Source organism: Drosophila sechellia, chromosome 2R (genome assembly GCF_004382195.2).
Source record: "Drosophila sechellia strain sech25 chromosome 2R, ASM438219v1, whole genome shotgun sequence".
Lineage (NCBI taxonomy): Eukaryota > Metazoa > Arthropoda > Insecta > Diptera > Drosophilidae > Drosophila > Drosophila sechellia.
Window position 1 is genome coordinate 12,962,997 of NC_045950.1, and position 21,997 is coordinate 12,984,993.

The window sequence follows — 21,997 nt, forward strand, 5'->3', positions numbered from 1 at the left end:
ATATAGAGGGGTATATGAAAACTACTTTAATATGCTCTCGCTTTTTGTAATTTGTTAGTCAACATGTTAACATACTGGTAGTACATAGTTAATAATTTATTCAGATTCTGGCTTACGTTTGCTAAAGCTTGGCTCTAACATTGGTTTGCCTTTCAGTGGTCATGGTTCTATATCTCGAGATAAGGTTCTCTCTATTAAGGGGTATTCAGTTTGGTAGTCTAGTATTCGGAAACTTGAAAGTAAAAAGGACTATTATCATCGGATATTTTCATCAGAATCTGTTCAAATTGAAATTGTTTCAACAACCTTTTTAATTGGTAATGGATTCATGATGACTGAAAGACTGAGGCAATGTCGAACGAAAGGCAGCAATATCATCCTATTCTTATCATATCTCTAGACGGTGAAGAGTTATGAAAGTGGGCAGTGAACGTAATGACAACTAAGTGGAAGTTTCTGCTTACAACTATGAACGAAATGAAAGCAAAATATTAGTGAAAAAATCAGTGCTTGCCAAAGGTTTATCATTCAAATACAAATGTTTGGCATAGTTTTTCTTCTGAACTAAAGCATTAAATGCCAAAAACGCCCACAGAAAAGTAAATATGCAGACACAAGTACAATGAAAGTGATTTAAATTTCAGGATTCTACAGTGACTTCTTTTTTTAAGAAACTATTTTTAAATATTTGGCTTCTCTATTTTATATTTCGAGTAAAAAATTATGGAAATGATTGAGGCCTAACTGACAAATTACGTTCATAAAATTACAATCAAGCTCGATTCATGTGGGGGGTGTTGAGGTGTGTGAGTTGGAGGTCTGATTCCATCCGATCCTTTCTGGCTCTTGATATAGTACGGTTACACGGGTACTTGGTGATGGTCTTACATGGCTAGAATTGCAACAGGAAATATGTGTTTTTGCTGGCTAATTGGGTGCCCTCCCCTCACTTCTTGCTGTTCCCATCGTTGGCCAACAGCAGCTCCTTGGCCTCCTTCTTTCCCCGCTTCTTCTCCTCCTTGGCGTGCAGCTTGGCCAGACGCTCCTCCTCCTTGGCCAGTCGCTTTTCCTCCTGCAAAATTGAAAGTGAATAACTTGGCTTGCATTTGCATGCAGTGGAAATCATAAGCAAGAAAATCGGAATTGCCGGCGCTTTATGAGCCAGCCGTGCTCATAAGTTTGGAAATTTATGCTTTGCCGGCACAAAAGGTTCAGCATTTCCCCGCCAATTTCCCTAAGCCCTTTCGCCCGCGATTAATGAAAAACTTTTCCAAAACAGTTGGTAAAAAGAAAAAAGGGGAACGAGGCCAATTACAAACAATGCAAATATGCACAGGCTGGTTCAGAAACTCTTATGGGTGGGGGAAAACAATGCATCCTGCTAACAAAAAAGGAATGGGGGTTCACCGGATTCTCTGCAATTTCACCCACCTTTCTGGCTTCTTTCTCAGCCTTCAGCTTGAGCTTTTCCTCCTTTTTCTTGCGCTCAACAGACTCGTTCTTCTTATTCTCAGCCTTCTCTCCTGGAATTTAAAGTTTTTGAAACGAGTATTAGATTATCGTATTACGTACTATATATATTAAATCATAATCAGTAAGATGATTTTCGATATTAAGACCACTTATTTAAAACTCACTCTGATTGCTGGCGGCGGAGAAAAGCGGAAAACTGCGACTGGAAGAGCTTGACGAGGGTTTCGGATTACTAGCCGATCCAGCTCCATTTGATCCGGAATTGGTGGCAGAACAGCCAGCTGAGGCTCTCGAACAGCCTGCTCCTTGTGGAGTCGACTTGGAGGCAGTACCAGTGGCTTTCCCTTGCGGAACAGAAGCTGGCTGCTTCTTATCCTTGGGCATCACGTAAGCGTTTTTCGGCAGCGAGTTCTTCGAGGTCAGTGGGCAGATCTTTGCCCCGCCCGCCTTCAAAGGGGGCGGGGCCAGTGCGGAGCAGCTCAGCTGGATGTTCATCGGACTGGGGCGACGTGGCGGAGGCGACGATCCGGATTCACGCAGCAACGGAGCCAATTCATGGGCACTGGACTTTGTATAAGTGGAGTAACTGCAAGGAGAGATCGATAACCATTTATATCAAATATATTCATATTTGATCCTGCCATTCCACTCACCGAAATCTGGGATTGCTGACGTGCACGGGCGAAGGATGCGGCACTTTGGCCGGACTGCGGAACTCCTTGATCGGCGGCAGGCGGTTCTGGATGTCCATCAGTCGGTTCTTTACATGCCTTCGGCCAGGATACGTATGCGTAGGCGTCATCATTCCACTGGGTACACTACCGTTGCCGCCCACTCCTCCTCCCCCACTTCCGCTCGACGATGAACCGGAGATGGGCGTGGAGGAGCTATTGGTGAGCGTGTGAAGCGGTTTTCTTGGCACGGCACCGGAGCAACCAATGGGACACCCACCATGATGCGAATGTGAAGTTCCATTTTCCCGCGGTGAGAGGGAACTGCCCGAGGATCCCGATGGAGTGGGTGAGGCCAGACTATGACTGTGATGGTGGGTGGTGGGCGATGGCGGTGCCAGGTGATTCGAACTGGAAGCCACGGCCGGCGAGGCCGGTGAGCAGGGACCGTTGCTCGATATGGAAGACGTTTTGGAGTAGTGCGAATAGCCGGAGGCCGATGAAGCCGCCGATCCCGTCGAGCTCATCGAGTACAGGCTGTCCGACTGGGAGACTCGAGCATGGGCTGATCCTCGGGCGGCGTAATGGTGCGGGTGGTGCCGTCCCACCGCCGACTTGTGCAGCGTGGGCTGGTGGAACGAGTGGTGCCCGCTGTGCGCATCGTTCATCGAGTATGAGCTGGCCGAGGGTACCACCCCGCCGGCGGCCACTCCGGCGGAGGCCCAACTCTTGGCGCCCATCGAGTAGCTGCTGGCCGACTCCTGGATTCGCCAAGTGCCCGATGACGAGGTCAGACGATTGACCCGCGCTCGGCAAATGACGCAACGCAGGGGCAACAGGCGTTGGGCCACCGCACTCTGGATGGTCTTCACAAAGCAGCGGCGGCAGACGACGCGGTGGCCACATGGCGAGGTCTGCATGGTGGCCCGGGCATTGATGCAGATCACACACTCGTCCTCTTGGGAGGTTGGAGGATCCGGCTCGCTCTCCTCCTCCAGTTTACTCAGTAGTTTGTCCTGGAAGAGGAAATGAAATTAAGCCCTCAAGTAGTCTCTTAACTAGCGTCTCGAAATTGGTTATAATTGTTAGCCATAAAGTATGCAAGTTATTCCATTAAATGCAGGATAGTTTAAAGTTTATAAAATATTCAATCCCAAGAAAACTGGTAATCTATTTCGTTTACGAGTACAAAAATTATTTGCAGCTGTTGTTTAAGTTAGTGATCATAACGAATTTGTGAAACTTAATGACTTAATGCAAGTGGTAAATGAACATTCACTTTTTGTTTTAATTATCTGAAAGTTTATGGAGACAAAAGTGTTCTAAGTCGTCCTAAATGAGGTAGTTTAATAATAATACCTGCTTAAGTTCGGCATTCTTTTAAGCATGGAATTGATATGTTTAAATTTAATTTAAATTGGTAACCGTGATAACTTTTAAAATCATAAAAACCCTAACTGTTCAGATATTGTTCGACCAAGTTTATTGGGTCAGCTGCTGATTAGGTGTAAATTATGGCAGTTTATTGTCAAGCTTTTTGCCCAGAAGCCATTTTACAGATTCATAAAAATTAGGCAAAGTATTACCCATGGAAAAGGACCCTTTCATTGCCTTACGGTCTGATTTCATATCGAATTAGCAAATGATTATGCAAATTTATGATGAGCTGAGCTCGCTAAGTTCGTATCTCCATATCTTAATATCTGCATAGACAGACGCCTTCTGAGGTCAGTTTGGGAGCTCGACCTCAGTCTGACAGATGATCGTTAAACATATGATACTTGTTATTGATTTCGAATCTTTCCATTTATAAGAACCGCGCATTGTTGACCATCCCCTCGGGTAATTAATTTTGTGATTCAGCAGCTTTTTAAGCGCTGATTGAATGAACTGTTTAACGACCGCATTAAGCTATTAATAGTTACTATGGCTATTTTTGGGAACTGCTCCCTTTGTTCGATTCCAAATTTATTTATTATTTGCAAGCCGACGGCTTGCCAAGGCTTTAGGAAGTTGTAAAATTATTCTCATAGTCTTTTTTTGCAAAACTGCGGGTGCAAGTGCGGCTAATTAGTTAGCTCTTGATTTAGAACCTAGAACACATGGCTAAGTATATTTCCTTGACTGTGTGGCTTTGAGGTTGAGCCCTTGCACTTGATGGCTTTTCAATGTCACATCGAAAGCCGTGCAAATGGTTAGCCATCGAAGGTATCTGCGGTTTAATTGCATATATGCGAGGTAGGTATAAATTTAATTGGAATTTCGTGGCTTCGCAAGCAATGGCAAATCAATCAAGTGTTCGATTGGCAACCACAAATGTCCAAAGAATCTTTATGCAATTATCTCCTGCCATCTGTATCAACAGCTGAGGGATTTACGGTTGACTGGTCATCGCTTTGGCTACCATGACAAGCTGTCATGACAAAGATTTCAATGGCTTTTTACCTTACGGATTTAAGTTAAATATTCACGCTGTACATAGTATAATAGTATTTTAAAACATCGCGTAGAAACATATATTTTTTTACTTTAATTAGCATTAAATGTTTGTTATGGTAAACCCTTTGAGCCGCCTGTGAATACGACGTACTTATCGACAGCTGAGACGTTGGCGAAAAAAGCCGCGAAATCGCACGCCCACAAATTATGTGATCGAAGTTCGAATGCTCTGACTATGCTAAGATAATCAAGATCTTCAATTTTATTTAAAACCTTGCGTGTATTTGGAGTGATTAATGAATAAATCAGCGCCATACTAATTGATCTGCACAAACTACAGGGTTTCGATCCAAAAAGTATGGGTCAGATAAAATTAAATACGACTAAAAGGAGTGGCTGTCCTTCGTTAATTTTAATAACTATTTATTGGGATCATTTAAATTAGTTAAAACTGTTTGTTAAAAATAATTTCTCCCACTAGAGAAAAAGAATGTAGTTCATTTCATGTTAGTTGGAATTTAAGCTCCAAAAATGTAACGGCATATTCTTGATTGCTTATACCAACGACTTAAGCGATTTGTCTTCATTCAAGATGTATCTGCCCCTTTGTAGCTGTCGGATGTCGGAGGTTGGTTGCGATCGAGAGGCGATAAGTGAATTGAAACGGAAAGTCTCATCTGGTCAAGGTGAGCTGCCTGTCAGATGGATCCGGCTGAACTTTTGGATTGCCTTTTCCCCAGGCTAAGATCACTTGGGTGGGCTGCTCATTGCGAATGCCCGGCATGAAATGGGTGGCGGTGGGTGGGTGTTGGACGCACGACGATCAGGAAACCGAAAACTATTTTACGATCTCGGCCGGCTTTTGCATGCCTGATTAACTCATTTAAATACGGAACGCATTATAGCTTACAGGCGCGCTAAAGTTTGCTGCCTGAGTCTTTCGTTTTAGGGCCGCGCAAATTCTGTTTATCAGATTGCCGGCGAAGGAAGCAGCGACGCCAGCAGCGCCGTCGACTGAGACAGAGAGTCTAGCTCGACAGATCGGGAGTTGCGATCGTTCAGTCAGTATTGGCAGCTCGTTGAGAACAGAGCGTTTTCTTTATCAATCGTAGTCGTGATTTGCTTTAGCTAAGCCAGGCAAAGAAATACATAAACAAATGCGGAAACCGATTTGAATGTTAATTTTCGCGTACGAAAGTGAATTGGAATTGTACGCCCAAATTCGGCGGTTCATTGAACGCAAGCCGTCGCAGAACTTCAACTAATATTTAAACTAATTTATTGTGTTTACCATGGTGTTACCGGCTGCCTCGACATTATGCAATGTATTTACATTTCTGCTGGGTAAGCTGAGACATCGCCGTGGAGTGGAAACTTAGGCTGAAACCGAAAGTGGCATCTATTAGCATTGATTCTGCCTCAATGTCAGCTGGAAAATCGTGCCCCAAGTGGGCGGTTGGGGCGTAACTATGCACATAAGTTCAAGGCGGAACGGCTTGTAAGCCAAACAAGCTAACGTCTTTGTTGATACGCGCACTCAAAAGATTCAATTGTTGACCATCGGTAATATTTGACTTGGGGTAGGTCAGCTTAGATGGCCAGTGGGCTGTGAAAGAAGGTTGTCAAAAAATGAAACGAAGGGTTGGGCACAAAGGAGATAGTTACTATCCAAACAAATCGTCAATATATCGCATATCAGACTTGTGTAGTCTTCCTCTTTATGTTCGCTCTTATATAGATCATTATAGTCTTGTATAGTTCTTTACGCTATTCTTAATGACGCGAACCACACCATTTTCAATGTCAGGCGGGGAATCACTTGGCTAGAATCATAAAGCCGGTACCCGTAAAGTTCTTAGTGCAACCATAACGAGCACCATGGCTTAAAGCTGCTAATTAAGTGCCAGCCACACGTACATTTAAATTAAAGCCAGCAGTGCGATAATTAAAAAAAAGAAATACAAATTAAATGCACGGCATGACGTCGCGAAACAACGTGGAAACAAAGCCAATCCAAGCAAAACAAAGAAGACGAAAAGTATTATTAAGTGGCTATATCAGCAACAACTATGAAACATTCCTCATAAATAAGCGCGACAAACTCTTCCGCTCTGCACAAAAAAAAAATATATATACGAATGCAGACCCCACATTTACATAAATAAAAGATATTTAAGCTACATTCATAATATTTGGAGTACGATTAAAGCCACGAAAGGCATTACAAAAGCGAATGGGAAACACTCTAACTTGAAATTGATTATTAAATGCAGGCACTAAATATTAATTTTATAACCATCAGAATAATCATACCCTATTTATAACAATTATTGAAATAAGCATGCTTCGATGGTAATATACATGTTTAGCTTACAGAACATATTTCCAAGTAATATATTAAATTTAGTATTTAATTATCCGCACTTGTTCTACTATTAGAAATCCAGGGTAGGAAGACCATTCCAAAGTTGATGTGGTTTTTTATTGAGCAAAACGGAAAGTGATAAGTGGACGGAATCACAAATGAGTCCGGCAGTGAGTGAGGTCAACGTCATTGTTAGTTGGCATCTAATCAAGTGTATTATCCGTATGCATTCGCAGCTGACGATAAGAATGTGTAGCAAAACAGAGAGTGCGAAAAAGCCGTCATTGACATCCCAATGTGGTTGACCCACTGGCGGTGGTGCTGCCACTTTAAGACACCACCCACTCGCGAATCGATCTGATTAGGCACTTGGCCGTGTGAACATCGAAAACCTGATGGAAATGAAAACTTGTTTTCATTTTGCCCCCGGTGCTACGTAACACGCGGCGTATGCGTCACGTGCTGCCTTGTGGCTACTGCCACTTGTTTTTTTTTTTTTGTTGGCCCCACAAAACATGCCATTCCACTCGATTTCATTTACTCCCTCCAAGTTCACGGCCAAGTTGGTCTTCGTTAGGCCAGTTTCGATTTCTTTGCTACTGTTTTTGTTTGGCTTTTGGTTTTCATCTTTGTTATTACTGTTTTTGATTGTTATGTTATGGCTGCGGCTACCTGGCAGTTGCACGCGTTGCCAGTGGGTTAATGAAGCTAATGAATCAATTAGTTTTGTATTCCAAGCTCTAAACAAATTGGCTTGCGCTTGCCACTTGACAAATTCGATTTCCGCCTTTATTTCGTGGCGATGTTGTAAGAAGTTGCAGAGCAATTTGCTTACAAACATTTTGGTTATTGGTTTTCTCTCAGTAAGGCTTTTGAATATGACCATATTTTAAGTATAATATAACGTCTTATTTCTTTTATTATTTCCTATTTTGATTGTATATTTTTTCTGTATATCCCAGCTGGTTCGCCAATTTTCTACAGCGCAGCTCCGCGTGGATCCTGCTCCACTTGCTGTGCCATTAAAGAGCGCGAGGACATAAAGTTCATGCTGTACACCAGGTAAGCAAGCGGCGACCCATCTGCATTTCATCCCAGCTCATGCATATTGAGGGGCCATCAAAAATGGGTCCACCTTTTTGCAGCCGGAACCGCAATTCCGCACAACTGCTCCACCTGAGCGACGATGCCCGGCTGGCACAGAGCAATTTCAATTTCAATTACCCGCTGGCCATCTATCTGCACGGCTTCTCGGAATCGGCCACCGGCGAACGGCAGAGCAGCCAGGAGCTAAAGGACGGTGAGTGGGGACTTCCTGCCACCTCGACCAAAAAAAAATATATACCCTGTCCATCTTCCCTTCGATTTCCCCCGGCAGCGTTTCTCAGGAGGGGCAACTACAATGTCATCCTCATCGACTGGAGCGCGATGACAGCGGTGCCCTGGTACTCGAATGCCGTCGAGAATCTGCCGGTGTCGGGTCGCTATTTGGCCAGGTTCCTGCGATTCCTGGTGGACAAGGGTTACCCAGCGAAGTACATCCACTTGATTGGCTTCAGTCTGGGCGCCGAGGTGGCCGGTTTTGCGGGCAAGCAGCTGCAGGAGTGGGGCATCAAGCTGCCCAGGATAACGGCCCTCGATCCAGCTCTTCCGCTTTTCGAGGGCAACAGCTCCAACCGCCGCTTGAGTCCCAGCGACGCTAGGTTCGTGGATGTCATCCACACCGACGGTGGCCTTCTGGGCAATCCAGCGCCCATGGGTCATGCGGACTTCTATCCGAATGGCGGACGACCACTGCAGCCGGGTTGCGCCAAACAAAATATTGCCAATAACTGGCTGGGAATAATTGGTAAGCATAAGTCACACATAAAGAAAGAGATTTAGATGAAAAAAAATATTTTAATATTTTATTATTACCACTTTGGCAAGAACTTTCCGATTAAACATTTTTAAATGATCCTTACAGCTAATTGCTCCATTTTCCTTTGCAGTCGGCTGCAGTCACCAGCGTGCCTGGGAATACTTCGTGGAGAGCATAGCCCAGCCTCGAGGTTTTCCCGCCCAACGTTGCGAGCCCTCCGAAATGTTCGGCATCTGCCGTGAACCAGGAGGCCGGCCCGCCTTCATGGGCATGGGGGCGGATCCCAGGTGAGTAGTTGGAAATCGCTCAATCTCTGCAAATCCATCTGATAACGCTGTTTACAGGATTCGTGGCAAATTCTATCTGAATACGAACGATGCCAAGCCGTTTGGAAGGAACAGCCAGGCGAGGGCAATTGTCTCGCTGGCTCCTCGGCTGCCTATTGCCTACAAATTGCCACCTAATGCCACCAGACAGCCATCTGTCAGTCGGTGGGCCATTGGCCAAAAGGAGCAGGACGACGAGGACGAGGACAACAACGCGCTGAGCAACAACATTGACAGGTTCTCACTGACGTGATGGAATTTGCACGGTTCTCGAAGGATACGGGCTAGGGTAATTTCCCACACCCAAGAGTGTCCTTCGCCATCGGATGAGATTTATGTGGGCTGCTATGTTGCATTCGTGGGCAACAGTTCTTGTGATCTTTATTTTAAGTATTTCTAGCACGTAATCAGGGCATTTTTAAGCCGTTAAATAAATATCCCTAAGTATAAATAGTTTAAACGTGGGAGGTTTTATAATAGAAAAGGAAATTGGAAAGGATACTCAAAGGGACTTTTCATCATGACTTTGCAGATGGTGATAAGAGCCAACAAAAAAAGATTGAACTTGCAAATTGTCCTAAGGTGTTGCTTATATAAAAAGTCAAAAGATGATGATTTTGTGTAATTTGCCTATAAATTTATTAAGTTTCATCTCAGTAATTTGAACAATAAGCTCCACATTCTCTCATCTTAATACATCTTTAAAAATTCAGGTAGCAACACGACCATCAGCCGAGCCTTCGTCATTCCGAAAAAAAATATAAAAAAAAAGGCAGCGGAGGCTCAATTTGCACACTTTTGGCCGTGACTCATCATGACAATCGCTCTAAAAGGAAAGTAATTTAATTTGGTTGCCCCAGACCCGCAGTAAAATACACCCCTGCCGAGTCGAGGGACATGCAAAGTGGATACGCCTATGACGCAAGGGGAAACCTTAGAAAGAAACACCCGAAATACGAGTATACCAAGCAATATATCAAGTATACGCACCGAGGACCGAGCGAAATAAAGCAAAAAAGTATTTTGCTCGAAGTTGAGCTATTGCCCGTGCAATTAAAAAGTAATTAATGAATAATGCGCGGCCAAGGAGGCGCCTTCTTCGCCCACGGAGCGAAAATTGTTTATTAACTTGGGTTGCAGCCGCCGCCTGTAATTATGCAAGGCCTGGTGCAAAAAAAAACAAAAATAAAACAGCACTGAAAAAGAGCAACTGAAGCCATACAGGACGTGGGCCATAATGTGCAATGAATGTCGGAGCTCATTTCACGAGCCATCGCCTAACGAGCAGCGGAAGTCGCGGCAAGTTGGGGAAGTTCGGGAAGTGGAAGTTGGTGTGGCCAGCCGGAAGGGCAAATGGGGCACGACGTGGTTCGTTCGGGAACATGAAGCTTCATATGGCCGGCTGCATTAATAATGAGCCAGACTTTGGGCCAACTGAATGCAGATGCAATTTCCCCATCACTCATCGCCGATACCGGTATTGCATGACCCGCCGGCTCAATGATTTGTGAGTTTTAGGTTTTTGGACCTACTGGTTCAGCTCAGGTCCCCAGTCGAGTGGCTTTTTGGGTCAACTGCAGATGGCCGAGTGCCTGTCGAATTTATATTTAATGGTCGCCAGGCCTTGATGAGCGGACACATCTAAATGGTTTTGGCTCGAATCGATAAAGAGTAGCGGAAAACGCCACGTTGAAAGTCCTTGTTATTCTGATGTTTAAGGTTTGAGTAATTGCCTGTAAAACTTAATCTGTTTTTATGACCCTATTACTGCCATTCAATTGAAATCTCTAGTTGGGGTTAGTGGTTCAAATGGGCAGTAAAAATATTCCAAATTAATCAGATTTAATTCTGATTTTAGTGTGCAGAAGAAAATAAAATAGATTTAATTGATCTAAGCATATATTAACCTAATCAGAAAATAATCTCCAAGGGAATGCATAATAAGGTCTAGAATATTTATATAAATACCATTCAATTTGCCTATTGAGCAATCAAATAAATTCACTGTGATTGTGCATTCACCTATTTCCCTTCGTAATTTCCAGCGTATTTCTATCGGACTGTCAATTATGGACATTTGCGCGGCGGGTGGCCAGGTAAAGCAGGCCAATAATAAAAAAAAACACTCCTTAGCCCGGCTTAACCCCTCGTTGCCACCGTCCTGGAATTCGCCCCTTCTATATGGCGGTTAGGCATGCCATGGGAAACCAGGCGACAACTGCGCGAGACACGTGCGAACAACTCGCTGTGGACTCACAAAAAATGTGGTGGCTAATGAGGCTCAGAAAGGAGCTAACAGGAGCGACAAGGATAAGGGGATTGCTCTGGCTTCGAGGAGGAATTCCTGGAGCTGTCAATGAGCGTTTGCTGATTGATTGAGGTTGGAATTGATTATAAATACCGTGACTGGTCTCTATTCTTGTTTACCTTAACTTGAACACACGTGTGAGTAAGAGTGGGCTCCTTTTTCGGTTAACTAAACCAGGTGGGGTCAGAACAAGGGTCTAGTTTCTAATCTTACATTGATCTAAAATGGCTATAAACATGCCATTTATAGTGGCGACAACCTATGGGTGAAATAAAAGAATGACGAAGAAAAAGAACATATAAGGTTCTTAAATGTTTTATAGAAAATGATGTATACCCACAAAAAGTACTTTCCAAGTCTAAATCATAAAAAATACTTACACTTACTAGCATTATAAGTTCTCTAGTGTTTTTTAGTGTTTAAACCAAAGCGGGTGCCACACCACTTCAGGCATTTTGACACCTGAAAGTAGGTGACCTCATATAACTTGGATACCAACAACAAACACTCAGCCAGTCAAGCAATCATTCTTGCAGTTTTCGGCACCTGCAGCCTTTTTAAGGAAAGCAAAATTAATTAAATCGATACAGGACTTTCCCACTTTTCCCCCACTCTTCACAGCGATTCTGTGGGAAAGTGCTGGCATATGACTTTCCTGATGTTGATGTTTCTGTTGCTTTTCATTACTGCGCCGCTGCTCTCCCCTTTTCATGCATCGATAATTGTGAAGTGGAGGCAACAATTCCATTAAGACCTGCTCACGACCTACCCCATTTTCCACATTTTCCCCTACCAACCAGCCATCACCAAGCACCACCCACATTTCCAACCCATTCCACAGCTCTTGACTGCTTTATTTGAAGCACGCTCGATGGGAAAACATTGTCATGATGAGAAATAGCATTTGTATCGGGCGTCGTTTAAGTGTCAGTGAGTTTTTTTTTTTAGAGTGTATATATGTGCTGCCGCTAAGTGAATTTATTGTATTTAATATGTTTTCCGTGTCACTCCTCAATGGTTGAGCATAAATCAAGCGTTTTTATGGCGAAAACTTTATGGCGGACACCAAAGAATGCTTTATGGTAGAATGGGATCTTTAAGATGTCCCACTTCTCGTAACTGGCTGCTAATTTCCGGCCACATTAAAAACCAATTATAAACCATAAAAGTCAAATCACACAATATGTGTGTGCGGTGGTAAGGGCGGAATGTCATGTCGACAACTTATTGAGGACAGGCAATCTGCGCCAGGGCTTGTATGGGTTCCCAGGGAGCACCATGGTGCTCATCCTCCGCCGAATGCCATCAATTGTCAGGCTCTGGGCTAATTGCGAAACTCTGGCCAACACAAACAGGCAAAACACAGCCATGATTGCAGCTTCTGTGCCGGGGCCACAATAGCAACAAAAACCACAGGAGGACAGGACTCACACAGCAGCAGTACACCGGAAAAATTGGCAAGGATATGAAACTATTCTACTCATTTTTGCTAAATTTAAACCTACAGAATCGACAATAAAAATATTGTTTTTAAAATTATAAAATACCCAAAGATGATTTTGAAGCACTAAAAACTGAAAACTACACAAAGTTAACATGTGTATACTTCACTTTTTTTTCTTTCTGTGCATCATAGTTGTTTGCCAACCATACAGAATTCTGAGAAAAGTGTCAAATTTGCCAACTAGACTCATGTGGGCCAGGATTTGTGGGTGGTGGGCAAGGTGGAAAGCTGCTGAGAGTGTAATTAGGGCTTTTAACACAAAAGTGCAAAGTGAAACCGAAGCGATGCCATTTTCGGATGGAAACTCATTGAAATCAAAATGACGGTGGTGAAGGGAAGCGGGAAGCAGTTGTGGTATGCAGTTGGACAGGTGAGTTGGCAAGGGGAGATACAGGTGTGCGGGTATATGCCTTTGAAAGTTTCCCTTCGGTTATTTATATTTCCAGGCTGCTTTCAGGGCAGCTCATGTGTGGAACAAGTTGTTTTCGTTTTTCCTCCTGGCGTTCGTTGTTTTTTTGTAAGTGTTCATTGGCCGTGGTTGAATGCCCCTTCACCCTTTGCACTTTATTGAGAAGAGTTCCCAGATGAAGTGTTGGCCTGTAAAGCGATTTTCCCCACGAACATGTGTGCGTGTTCATAAATCGCAGGGGATCCATTGAGTGGCGAGTATTTAGTAACTGTTGAAAGGCCATTCTTTCTGAGGAGGAGGGCGGCGCCCACAGAAACTAATACGTTGGGCGCCATTTAAAAATAAATCTCGCATTTCAATTTATTATTTTTCAATTTATTTCGCTTTCGTTTTGGCACAAACAATAAATTTTAATTGAAATCTGGCCTTGAGCCGAAACCAACGCATTGCTTGGGGCTGGAGTTTTCTGTGTGTGTGTTAGTGGATGGGTGGGTGCTCGTGGTCGGTTGTGTGTGTGTGCGTGTAGTGGCAACTGTGTTGGTGCACTGGGCCCAGTTCCAATTTCGCATCCGCCTTCTGTGTTTCCCTTTTTGCAATATATTGTACTTTTTTGTTCAGCCACATTTTTCGCTGTGCCTGCCATTTTTTATTATCCTGCCTGCATTTTTGTATTTATTCTTTTTAGCATAGTACCAACTCGGCAGGGGATAAAACTTTTTGCGGGCTTATCTCGAGTGCGCCGCGTAATGAAATGTGACAATGGTCAAAGCAAAGAGTTGCGAAAGTCTATGAATGTGAGCTTGTGTAAACTGAATGGTATATTGAATAGAGTGCTCTGGCCTTAACCCATTTAACTTGTCTAAACTTAAATCAGTGCGATGTGCACAGTAGCTGAAACTTTAAATTAAATAACGCAGGACTATGAGATAGCTGAATATATTTGAATATTTAGCAAGCTTATTTTCATTTAAAAAGCCGAAACAAACACATTTTTAGACCTTTTTATATTTTTCGCTCTGTAAATAATTACAATCCTAATGTGTGACTTGGAGAGCCTTCGAAAATAATTGCATATACATATCGTATCGCGTTCCACATCGACTGGCCACTCTAAATGCTCCAATCAATGCAATTAAGGTAAACGTCTGCGTTGGAAAATAACCCCCCTTATAAATATACCATATACCCTGATTCCAGCTTGTCTTCTATGCACGTTTGTGTGTACAGACTATATAGTATAATGGTGCAGACATCGCGTGACCTGCGCTAATGCATGGCCGCGCCCCAAGAGACCGAGGATGGTTGGAAAATATGGCGGGGGGTGGGGCTGGACTTGGCACAACCCTTTTTTTCGATGCAGCACGTGATGGCCCAAGAAAATCTGGCAGCAACAAAGGGAACAACAAGCCAACCCATGCGTAAACACTAAAGTTTAATGCACTCTAATTGAGAGCGGGGAAACGGAAGTGAAGAGGCGGAAGTTCGCAGACGACAAAGGAGCACACGCTGACATTTTCGCATATAAAGTACGAACGAGGGAACGAGGTGGGGAAAGGCGACAGCGTCTTTTGCCATTATCCTGCAGAAAGTTGCGTGTCTGCTGCGACACAAAAGTTCAATTACTTCTTGGAAAGTGGGAGTCGAATAAACACCCAGCGGATATCCGGCTCCTGCATTGCGTGCCCAATTCAGGGACCTCCGCGGACCTCGTTAATGACCATTTCCCGCTAAATGGCAATGGCTCAGCGACCATCAAATTGACTAATGCTCGATCTTAATGATTTATTTCAAGCACTGGTTCAGTGCAAGGTAAACCGATCCCAAAACGACACCCAAGGCGCTATGTCGAGCACACACAAAATGGAATTACTTTCAAATGCTTTTTGTGTCTGATTTATGGTCAAGCGATTCCGATTCCGATTCCAATTCCGGGCGGGTGGTAAAATGCAATGGCAAATATTTGCACTGACCACAAAAGAACGGCAACGGGAGTAGACTGAAAGGATTATATATGAGACACACTCTGCCACACTCTTCCAGTTGCTTGCTTATCACAGCTAAATAAGGTGTCATTTCATATAAATTTACAATATTTTAGAAAGAGTGGAATTATTGTATATGAGGTTTATGTATGATATATATGAATATGATACAAGAGGAAAATGGTTTAAAGGGAATCGCACTTTATGTTGCACTATCTGTACTAAATTTATAACTTTTTGCTTTTTAGATACCGACTGTTTGTTTTAAAAAGGACAAGCCAATATTATTTTTGTCACTCTTAAAAATAAGAACAAACGAGTTGCTTGGTAAAACGTGAGCTGAGAAGGAAATTTATCTAATTCAGTGTAGACTATTATATCCTTTCAAAAGCTACAGCCAATGCCAAGGTAACTTAAAAGGACTTGCAAGGAAAGGCAAGCCGTTGACCAAAGCCCAGGCCAAACACCAGTGTTGGCCAAACCAACTGTTTTGGCATTTGTATGACTAAGCTGAATTCTTTTTACCAATTTTTTTTGTGTGCACGTTGCAAGTGCCAAGTCAAATTGTGCGGTCATTTATTGCTAAAGACCCACAAAGGGGCACAGAAAGAGACGGCTGCAGAGAGGTCAAGCTGGGTAAGAGAGAGAGAGAGCGAGAGAGGGAGGCAGGTAAATGCAAAAGGACATTCGACTGCAGGAACTGCAGCAGCTAATAATAATGTATCAGCTTGCCTACATTTCAATTTAGTTTCAAACACAGAAAGGGGGAAAAAATACCAGGCAAAGGGCAGAGTTTGACCTTTGCGGCGAACTGAGGATTCATTAATTTGCACCTATTTCCAATGCCACGCCAGGTGACAACTTCCGCCCGCTGTCCTTTCTGCAAAGTAAATTATAAATTTCACTTCCCATTGCCTGACCGAAAATGTCCAGTGAGAGGTCCTGGCCAGAGCTCTCGTTTCGGGGTTTTCTAGTTTCTGTGTTTTTTCGGCCTGATGTTGGATAGTCACGCGACTTCCTTCGGCGGGATGGGGCTAGTTTTGACAGCATTTCCCTTTTAACCACGAAAAGGATTGTCTGTCTGCCGGGGCCCAAACCCATTACTCTATGGCTCTATTCCCCTTGCGCTCAGCTAATCAACTTGTTATATATTATGCGTATTTGCATTAATAACATATCGCGAAAGACTCGCAACTGCGCCGCGTTTTTAGGCCCGCTTCTTGCCAGTCCTCTCAGCACGGAGTAAATGACAATTTTGTCGCTGCATACTTTTGGGGATTACGAAACGACACCATGTGTGCGTGTCTCGCCTCTTTCTGTGTGTGTGTGCCTTTTCTTGGGTGTGTGAGTGCGGTGTCCTCTTCTCTGCGGGATTACATCGGCTTAGCTTAGCTCAGCTGGAAAACTAGCGTGGTGTGTGTGAGGTTCTTATGAGACATGTTTATGGCCAGGATCTGTAGCTTATTCGGAATAACCCTTCGAATTTCGATATAGATTCGTTAGCTTTGTAATTCATATTCATACCTAACTGCTAATCTGTCATAATATTCTCCTAATTTTCATTGTAAAAATTTAGTTTTAATTATTATATTTGTTTTTATTTAGTGGGGCTGATAACTTTAACTACCAATCCATTTTTTCTCAGCTCATGTTTATATTGATATTATGTTGTATATATGCGATTTTGTTATCGTGCAAAGCCAATTTTTTCCAACTCCGAACTTTTCCACAGAAAAGTGCTGATTATTCTTTTCAAATTTAATTAAACAGTTAAAATTTACATACCTTTAGTTTAAAGGACCTTTCAGTATAATTAGGCCTAATTCGCAATGCAACCTAAAGTACAAATTTCCAGCCATTTAATTGTGAAAGCATTTTTCGAAGGCAGTCTGGTCAGGCTTTTGTGAATTTTAATGTGGCATAAAAGCATTTTTCGTGTATTTGCCCAGTTTTGCTAATGTATCGGGCTGCTTGCTGGTGTGCGTGTGTACTAGTGTGTGTGAGCTGCTTTTCAAGGTCGGCGTAGAGAAATTACAGTCACGCGTCAGATTTTATGCAAAACAGTTGAGCCTGGCTTAGTGCTGCCAGGACTTTTTTCCTGTTTGTGCACTTGGCAATTGTTGTTGCTGCTGCTCTCCTTATATAAGTGCCCAAGTGCGAACTAGAGTGTGCTGATGTGTGTGTAAGAGACTGAGTGTGTTTGGCAAGTGGGCGTGGCAGTCTATGGCTTTGAAAGTCATAAATTTCAAAAACAAGTCTACTAAAATCCCAAGTGAACTTAGCCTTTTGCAGTTGTCCGCGCTGCACATTTCGGTCCTGTTGCGAATGCAAATGAGTTGTGCCTTAAATCTTAATGTTCGCATACGGCGGGAATATATTTAATGATGCTGACTAATAAGAATGTTAATTATTCGCCGTGAATTGGGTTATTGATGCAATTACTACTATTTATGGCTTCCCCCAATTAATAAATTCAGTGTAAGGCTTAATTTAATTATACAATGAACCAACCATAATAGTTATATTTACTTTTTATGACCAAGATCAAATTGTGTATATCATAAGAAAGCCAAATGTTACGGCGAATGGCCAAAGAAATCTGAAATAAAAAACTTTTCTGGGACTCTGCCTCTTCTAGCTCTCTTGTACATTTTTTATTGACCCTTAAAATGCAAATAAGTTTAGGCGGACACACACATGTGAACTATCGCACAAGTTATGGCGTTTTTTATTGCCTACTTTTGCGGGCCATGACAAACCGAGCTGAGTCGGGCCTCACCTTGTTTTGATGTGTTTGATGTGTTGTGTGTGCCTTTTATTTTTATAACTATTTGCCAGCTGTAAATGTGAGAGGCCGGAGCCAAAACAAACAGGAAAAGCAGGAAGAGCGCCACTTTAAAAAGGCTCAAGAGCTGGGTAGCACACTCATCGAACCACGCGGCTAATGATGCCTGACTTTCGTCCGCCTTTTGCCTGCTTTTGATAAACAGCCACCGCTGTTTTCCAGTTTTCGCTTCTTTTATTGCGTTTCTTTTTATGGGTCGCAGGCGAAGGCGAAAAGCCGAAAGTACCAAACCGGAACATAAACAAAAAGCCAAGAACAACTTTGGAGGATAATGGGTCAAGTACCCTGCACTGCAATATGTTCAAAGTTTTCAAGTTTCTTCCGAGTCTCTTCATAGCATGGTGGAGAATAATGAATGTGCTGATGGCAGATTTACAGATTAAGGGATTTTTCAACAGATTTTTTGGTTACTTGATAATTTTATTAAATAAGAGAGTGCGATCGAATACGATATCATTTAAAAACGATGCCCTAACTTTCATTTCGAACTTTAGTGTTCAATCATCATATTTTGTTAAACGTTCTGTCTTTTTGAGAATCTCAATTTTTTCGCCGGATGTGCTTCCGTGTTTCAGAAGCAACCCAACCCGTTGACGTACAAAAATGACTTTGTTTTCCGAAGCTCGCCATTTGTACTCACGATTTTATGGTGCAGCGCCGAGAGTTCGCGCTCGGTGACCCGTCGGCTGGCGGCCTCCCGGCGGCGCTGGCGGAACTGGCTGTACTTGTAGGCGAGCATAACGCCGGGCAGGGCCAGAGCCTCCAGCGGGGACTTGCGGCCGAAGGGCATCCTCCTGCGGCTCCACACGCTCCTCGTTATCCTGCAGATGGAGGGCTGGTCCTTAGGCTTTTGCTTCGCCTTCTACTTCGGCTGAGTTGGTGGCGGCGAGTTGAGATATGGCTGCCGCCTGGTGGCTTACATACACACTTGGGACTTCTCCTTGGACTTTGACTTTCAGCAGCGTCTCATTATGTAATCACAACATGGACACGAACAACAACGCGGCACTAACAGCATTTCGCACGGCACAATTGGCACTAAAGTCGGATTGGGTTCCTTGGCGCTATCATTACACTTTTCTTTTTTCTTCGCATGCTGTTTTCTGTTTGCCCAAATTGCCGCTGATGCGCTGCAATCAATTTTGCATTCTGTAAAGTGAGTTCGATGATTGCAAATCTTGGCTTTTCGAATAAAGTTATATTTTATTCAGACCCTAAGTGAAATTGTAAGGGCATGGGATCGAAAAGGAAGAACTAAAAATTACAAACAATTACATTACAAATTACATATTTTCTTTCTAAAACATATAAATAATAAAAATCAGTGCCCTGGGGAGCTGCTCTCACTTGACTCCCAAAAGTGATTCTATTTTCCCTGGACAATATTTCACACCTGGCTGTCACATATCAATTTGTGAGATGAATTTCGCCAAACTTTGAGTGATATTTGTCCCCGGGGTGACACTTTAATAAAGCAAAGTGCCGCGATTTCTTTAAGATTAAATGCGGGGCATTAGTGTTATTTCAGAGCTGCGGAACCGGAATTACAGAACCAACTCGCACAATGATCATTAATTTCAATTACACGGTGAAAAGTTGCACAAAAGCCGAATCACAGGGCTTGCAAAAATCGCGCACTGGAGGATGGGAAAATTGGCTGGCTGATTACAGAGGATGCCTTTGGATTTATTTATGGTAAATTCTATAGTCTGATACTCTTGGTGCTCGGGGTGAAATGGCACCGAAGCTGAAAGCTGGCCCACGTGCACTTGGGGCCAACTCAGAACGGTGAATGTCGCAGAGCAGATTCGCCAGTTTCCCACGAAACCGTCTTGGAAGCTGCGTGAGTCTGACGCAACTTCCAGGCAGAGCGATAGATGACTCTTCCAGTGCTTTGGACACGTTTTGTTTACGCCAACTGCCTTTTGCACGAAATCAAATAAATTTGGCACGCGAATTAGGTGAGTCAGTCGACCACCAGTGGGGGGTTTTAATTGATGAGGAAAATGTTTGGGCCGGAGGCACCATGTTAAGAGACAGCCGTGCACCTTCACTCGACTCACGAAAAAATCTTGTCCTTTTCCACGTTACGTATACGCCGCGTATGCTGCCGTATCAAGCAACCTGCCCCGTAGCGCCTGCGAGTGCGACTGGCTGCAAGGATTTTCCAGAGTCACTTTTTGGGATAGTTTTCCCACTGGCTGGATGGCGCAGGCGCTTTTCATCACTTGCCGGCGACTTTTTGGTATAACACATTGCGTATGCACGGGTCGTATATCCGCCTCCATCAGCATGCTGGCAATTTGTTGTTTAGCACGCCACTCTGTCTATTTTATTTCCTTACTGTCCATCTCTCTTTACTCGTAGGGCCAAACGTCATGACTTTGCTGAGAGAGCCGTATAAACAAATCACAAAGTTTGAGGGCAGTTTTCCCAGCTCATCCCCTATGGCAAACGGATAATGTCCAGTTTGCCGTTTTGTTGCGGTTTTGTCAGCTCGCACAATTGTGTTCGTTCAACTTTATGGGCCACTGTTAATTATGGTTGGCCATTTGCCTCTTGTTCGGCTAATTGTTGTGGTTTTTACCACCATATAGGTGTACGTGCGATTTGTTGCTTAGTCGAGTATATTTACATTTTAAAAAGACAACAATTGTGAATTGGTGGAAATTTGGGGCAATTTGGCAGCACAAATTTTGTAGCTGGCAATTAAAATGTTATCTGTATACATTTCTTAATTTAACAATTGCTGTGCCAATTTAGTTTTATTAAATTTAGGATATTTGAAGAATAATTTTTTGATCCAGCCACGCTTTCAAGAGCTTTTATTTCAATTACATCAAATAAAAATACTTTCTTTTTTAACTCTTTGTTACGAAAATAAGCAAACGTATGCTAAACAGTCGGCCAATAATTTTATTGTTATATTATTCTAGATAATATCAAATTTATAGTTGTAAAATTTGAGATTGCCGGTTGGTGATCCCTTTACCTTTATCAAAGCATGTTAGCCATATTAGACTACAATCCAAATTCTTTTGGCTAGTAACGATCTTAAATGAAACGGTCCAAAGGTCGTTATAACTCACGACAGGTGCGCTGCAGATCAATAGGTGTTAAGGGCGCAGGTCAAAAACAAGACGGTCGGCTAACAAGTAGCCAAGCGGAATTGCCAAATGTTGAAATGGCGAACAACAGAAAGAGGAAAACAAAGCCTAGGCCAAAAGCAAACGAAGCCAGAGGAAAGTAAAGCAAAGTAAAGTCAGAGTAAATAACCTGGAAGTAAAAGCTGTTATACGCAGAGAGCTCTCTGGCTCTCTGGCTCTTTGCGGCTTGGCCTGCTTTTGTGAAATGGCCAAGAGGGAAAAATGGAGGGGAAAATTGTTTGGCGACGCCATGGAAATGATGACGTAAATTGAAAGCCAAAGCTGCCACGGCAACGAAATCTATTTGCAATTCCCGCCTTTCAACCGACAGGTGTGCAGTTCTGTAGTTCTGGGCAATCTGCGAGTGCATATTTGTCGACTCACTGAGTGCACTTCTGAGATACAGATACGCGTGCCGCTGCAGATACTTAGATACTTTGACTTGGACCTGCTCTAATGGCATTTTTCAGCGACAAAGGTCCTACATTTCCGCTTTAATGCATTTTCCAACCCATTTCATCGCTGCTTTCGGCAGAGTTTTTAGTTGTTTCAGCTTGGATTTCAGCTAACCGCTTTTATTTTGTTTGCCTTGCCAGCGTGTGTCCTTCTGTGTCCTGTGTGCACTTTGTGCTCAATTCTGCGTTTTCTATTTCTATTTTTAGACCTGC

General features: G+C 43.2%; 2 protein-coding genes across 4 annotated transcripts; one reads left to right on the forward strand and one right to left on the reverse strand.

The window, feature by feature from the left end:
* Positions 1-197: 197 nt before the first annotated feature.
* On the reverse strand, positions 198-20,328 carry LOC6609514 (cell wall protein RBR3). Of its 3 annotated transcripts, none has more exons than XM_032716222.1 (6): positions 20,247-20,328; positions 18,824-19,437; positions 2,127-3,160; positions 1,638-2,059; positions 1,432-1,523; positions 198-1,072 (listed from the first exon to the last, which is right to left on the reverse strand). In XM_032716222.1, the coding sequence occupies exons 2-6, from the start codon at positions 18,971-18,973 to the stop codon at positions 947-949; spliced, it is 1,824 nt and encodes a 607-aa protein (XP_032572113.1). In that variant the 5' UTR covers positions 18,974-19,437; positions 20,247-20,328; the 3' UTR covers positions 198-946. The 3 variants fall into 3 exon arrangements, with proteins under 3 accessions (XP_032572113.1, XP_032572115.1, XP_002034198.1); XM_032716224.1 differs by having other exon boundaries at positions 18,824-19,397; positions 20,247-20,301; XM_002034162.2 differs by having other exon boundaries at positions 18,824-19,332; positions 20,247-20,296.
* On the forward strand, positions 5,642-9,595 carry LOC6609515 (pancreatic lipase-related protein 2). The gene is made up of 6 exons (XM_032716225.1): positions 5,642-5,927; positions 7,911-8,010; positions 8,094-8,248; positions 8,327-8,797; positions 8,940-9,096; positions 9,154-9,595. The coding sequence occupies exons 1-6, from the start codon at positions 5,876-5,878 to the stop codon at positions 9,386-9,388; spliced, it is 1,170 nt and encodes a 389-aa protein (XP_032572116.1). The 5' UTR covers positions 5,642-5,875; the 3' UTR covers positions 9,389-9,595.
* Positions 20,329-21,997: the final 1,669 nt, after the last annotated feature.

Excerpts from the sequence above, each read along its gene's own strand:
- LOC6609515 (XM_032716225.1), top strand. The coding sequence starts at position 5,876 with ATGGTGTTACCGGCTGCCTCGACATTATGCAATGTATTTACATTTCTG. Across the intron at positions 8,011-8,093 it reads AAGTTCATGCTGTACACCAG|CCGGAACCGCAATTCCGCAC; the intron begins GTAAGCAAGCGG and ends ACCTTTTTGCAG. Across the intron at positions 9,097-9,153 it reads GGCATGGGGGCGGATCCCAG|GATTCGTGGCAAATTCTATC; the intron begins GTGAGTAGTTGG and ends CGCTGTTTACAG.
- LOC6609514 (XM_032716222.1), bottom strand. The coding sequence starts at position 18,973 with ATGCCCTTCGGCCGCAAGTCCCCGCTGGAGGCTCTGGCCCTGCCCGGC. Across the intron at positions 3,161-18,823 it reads CGGCGCTGCACCATAAAATC|GACAAACTACTGAGTAAACT; the intron begins GTGAGTACAAAT and ends TTCCTCTTCCAG. Across the intron at positions 1,524-1,637 it reads CTCCGCCGCCAGCAATCAGA|GAGAGAAGGCTGAGAATAAG; the intron begins GTGAGTTTTAAA and ends TTTAAATTCCAG.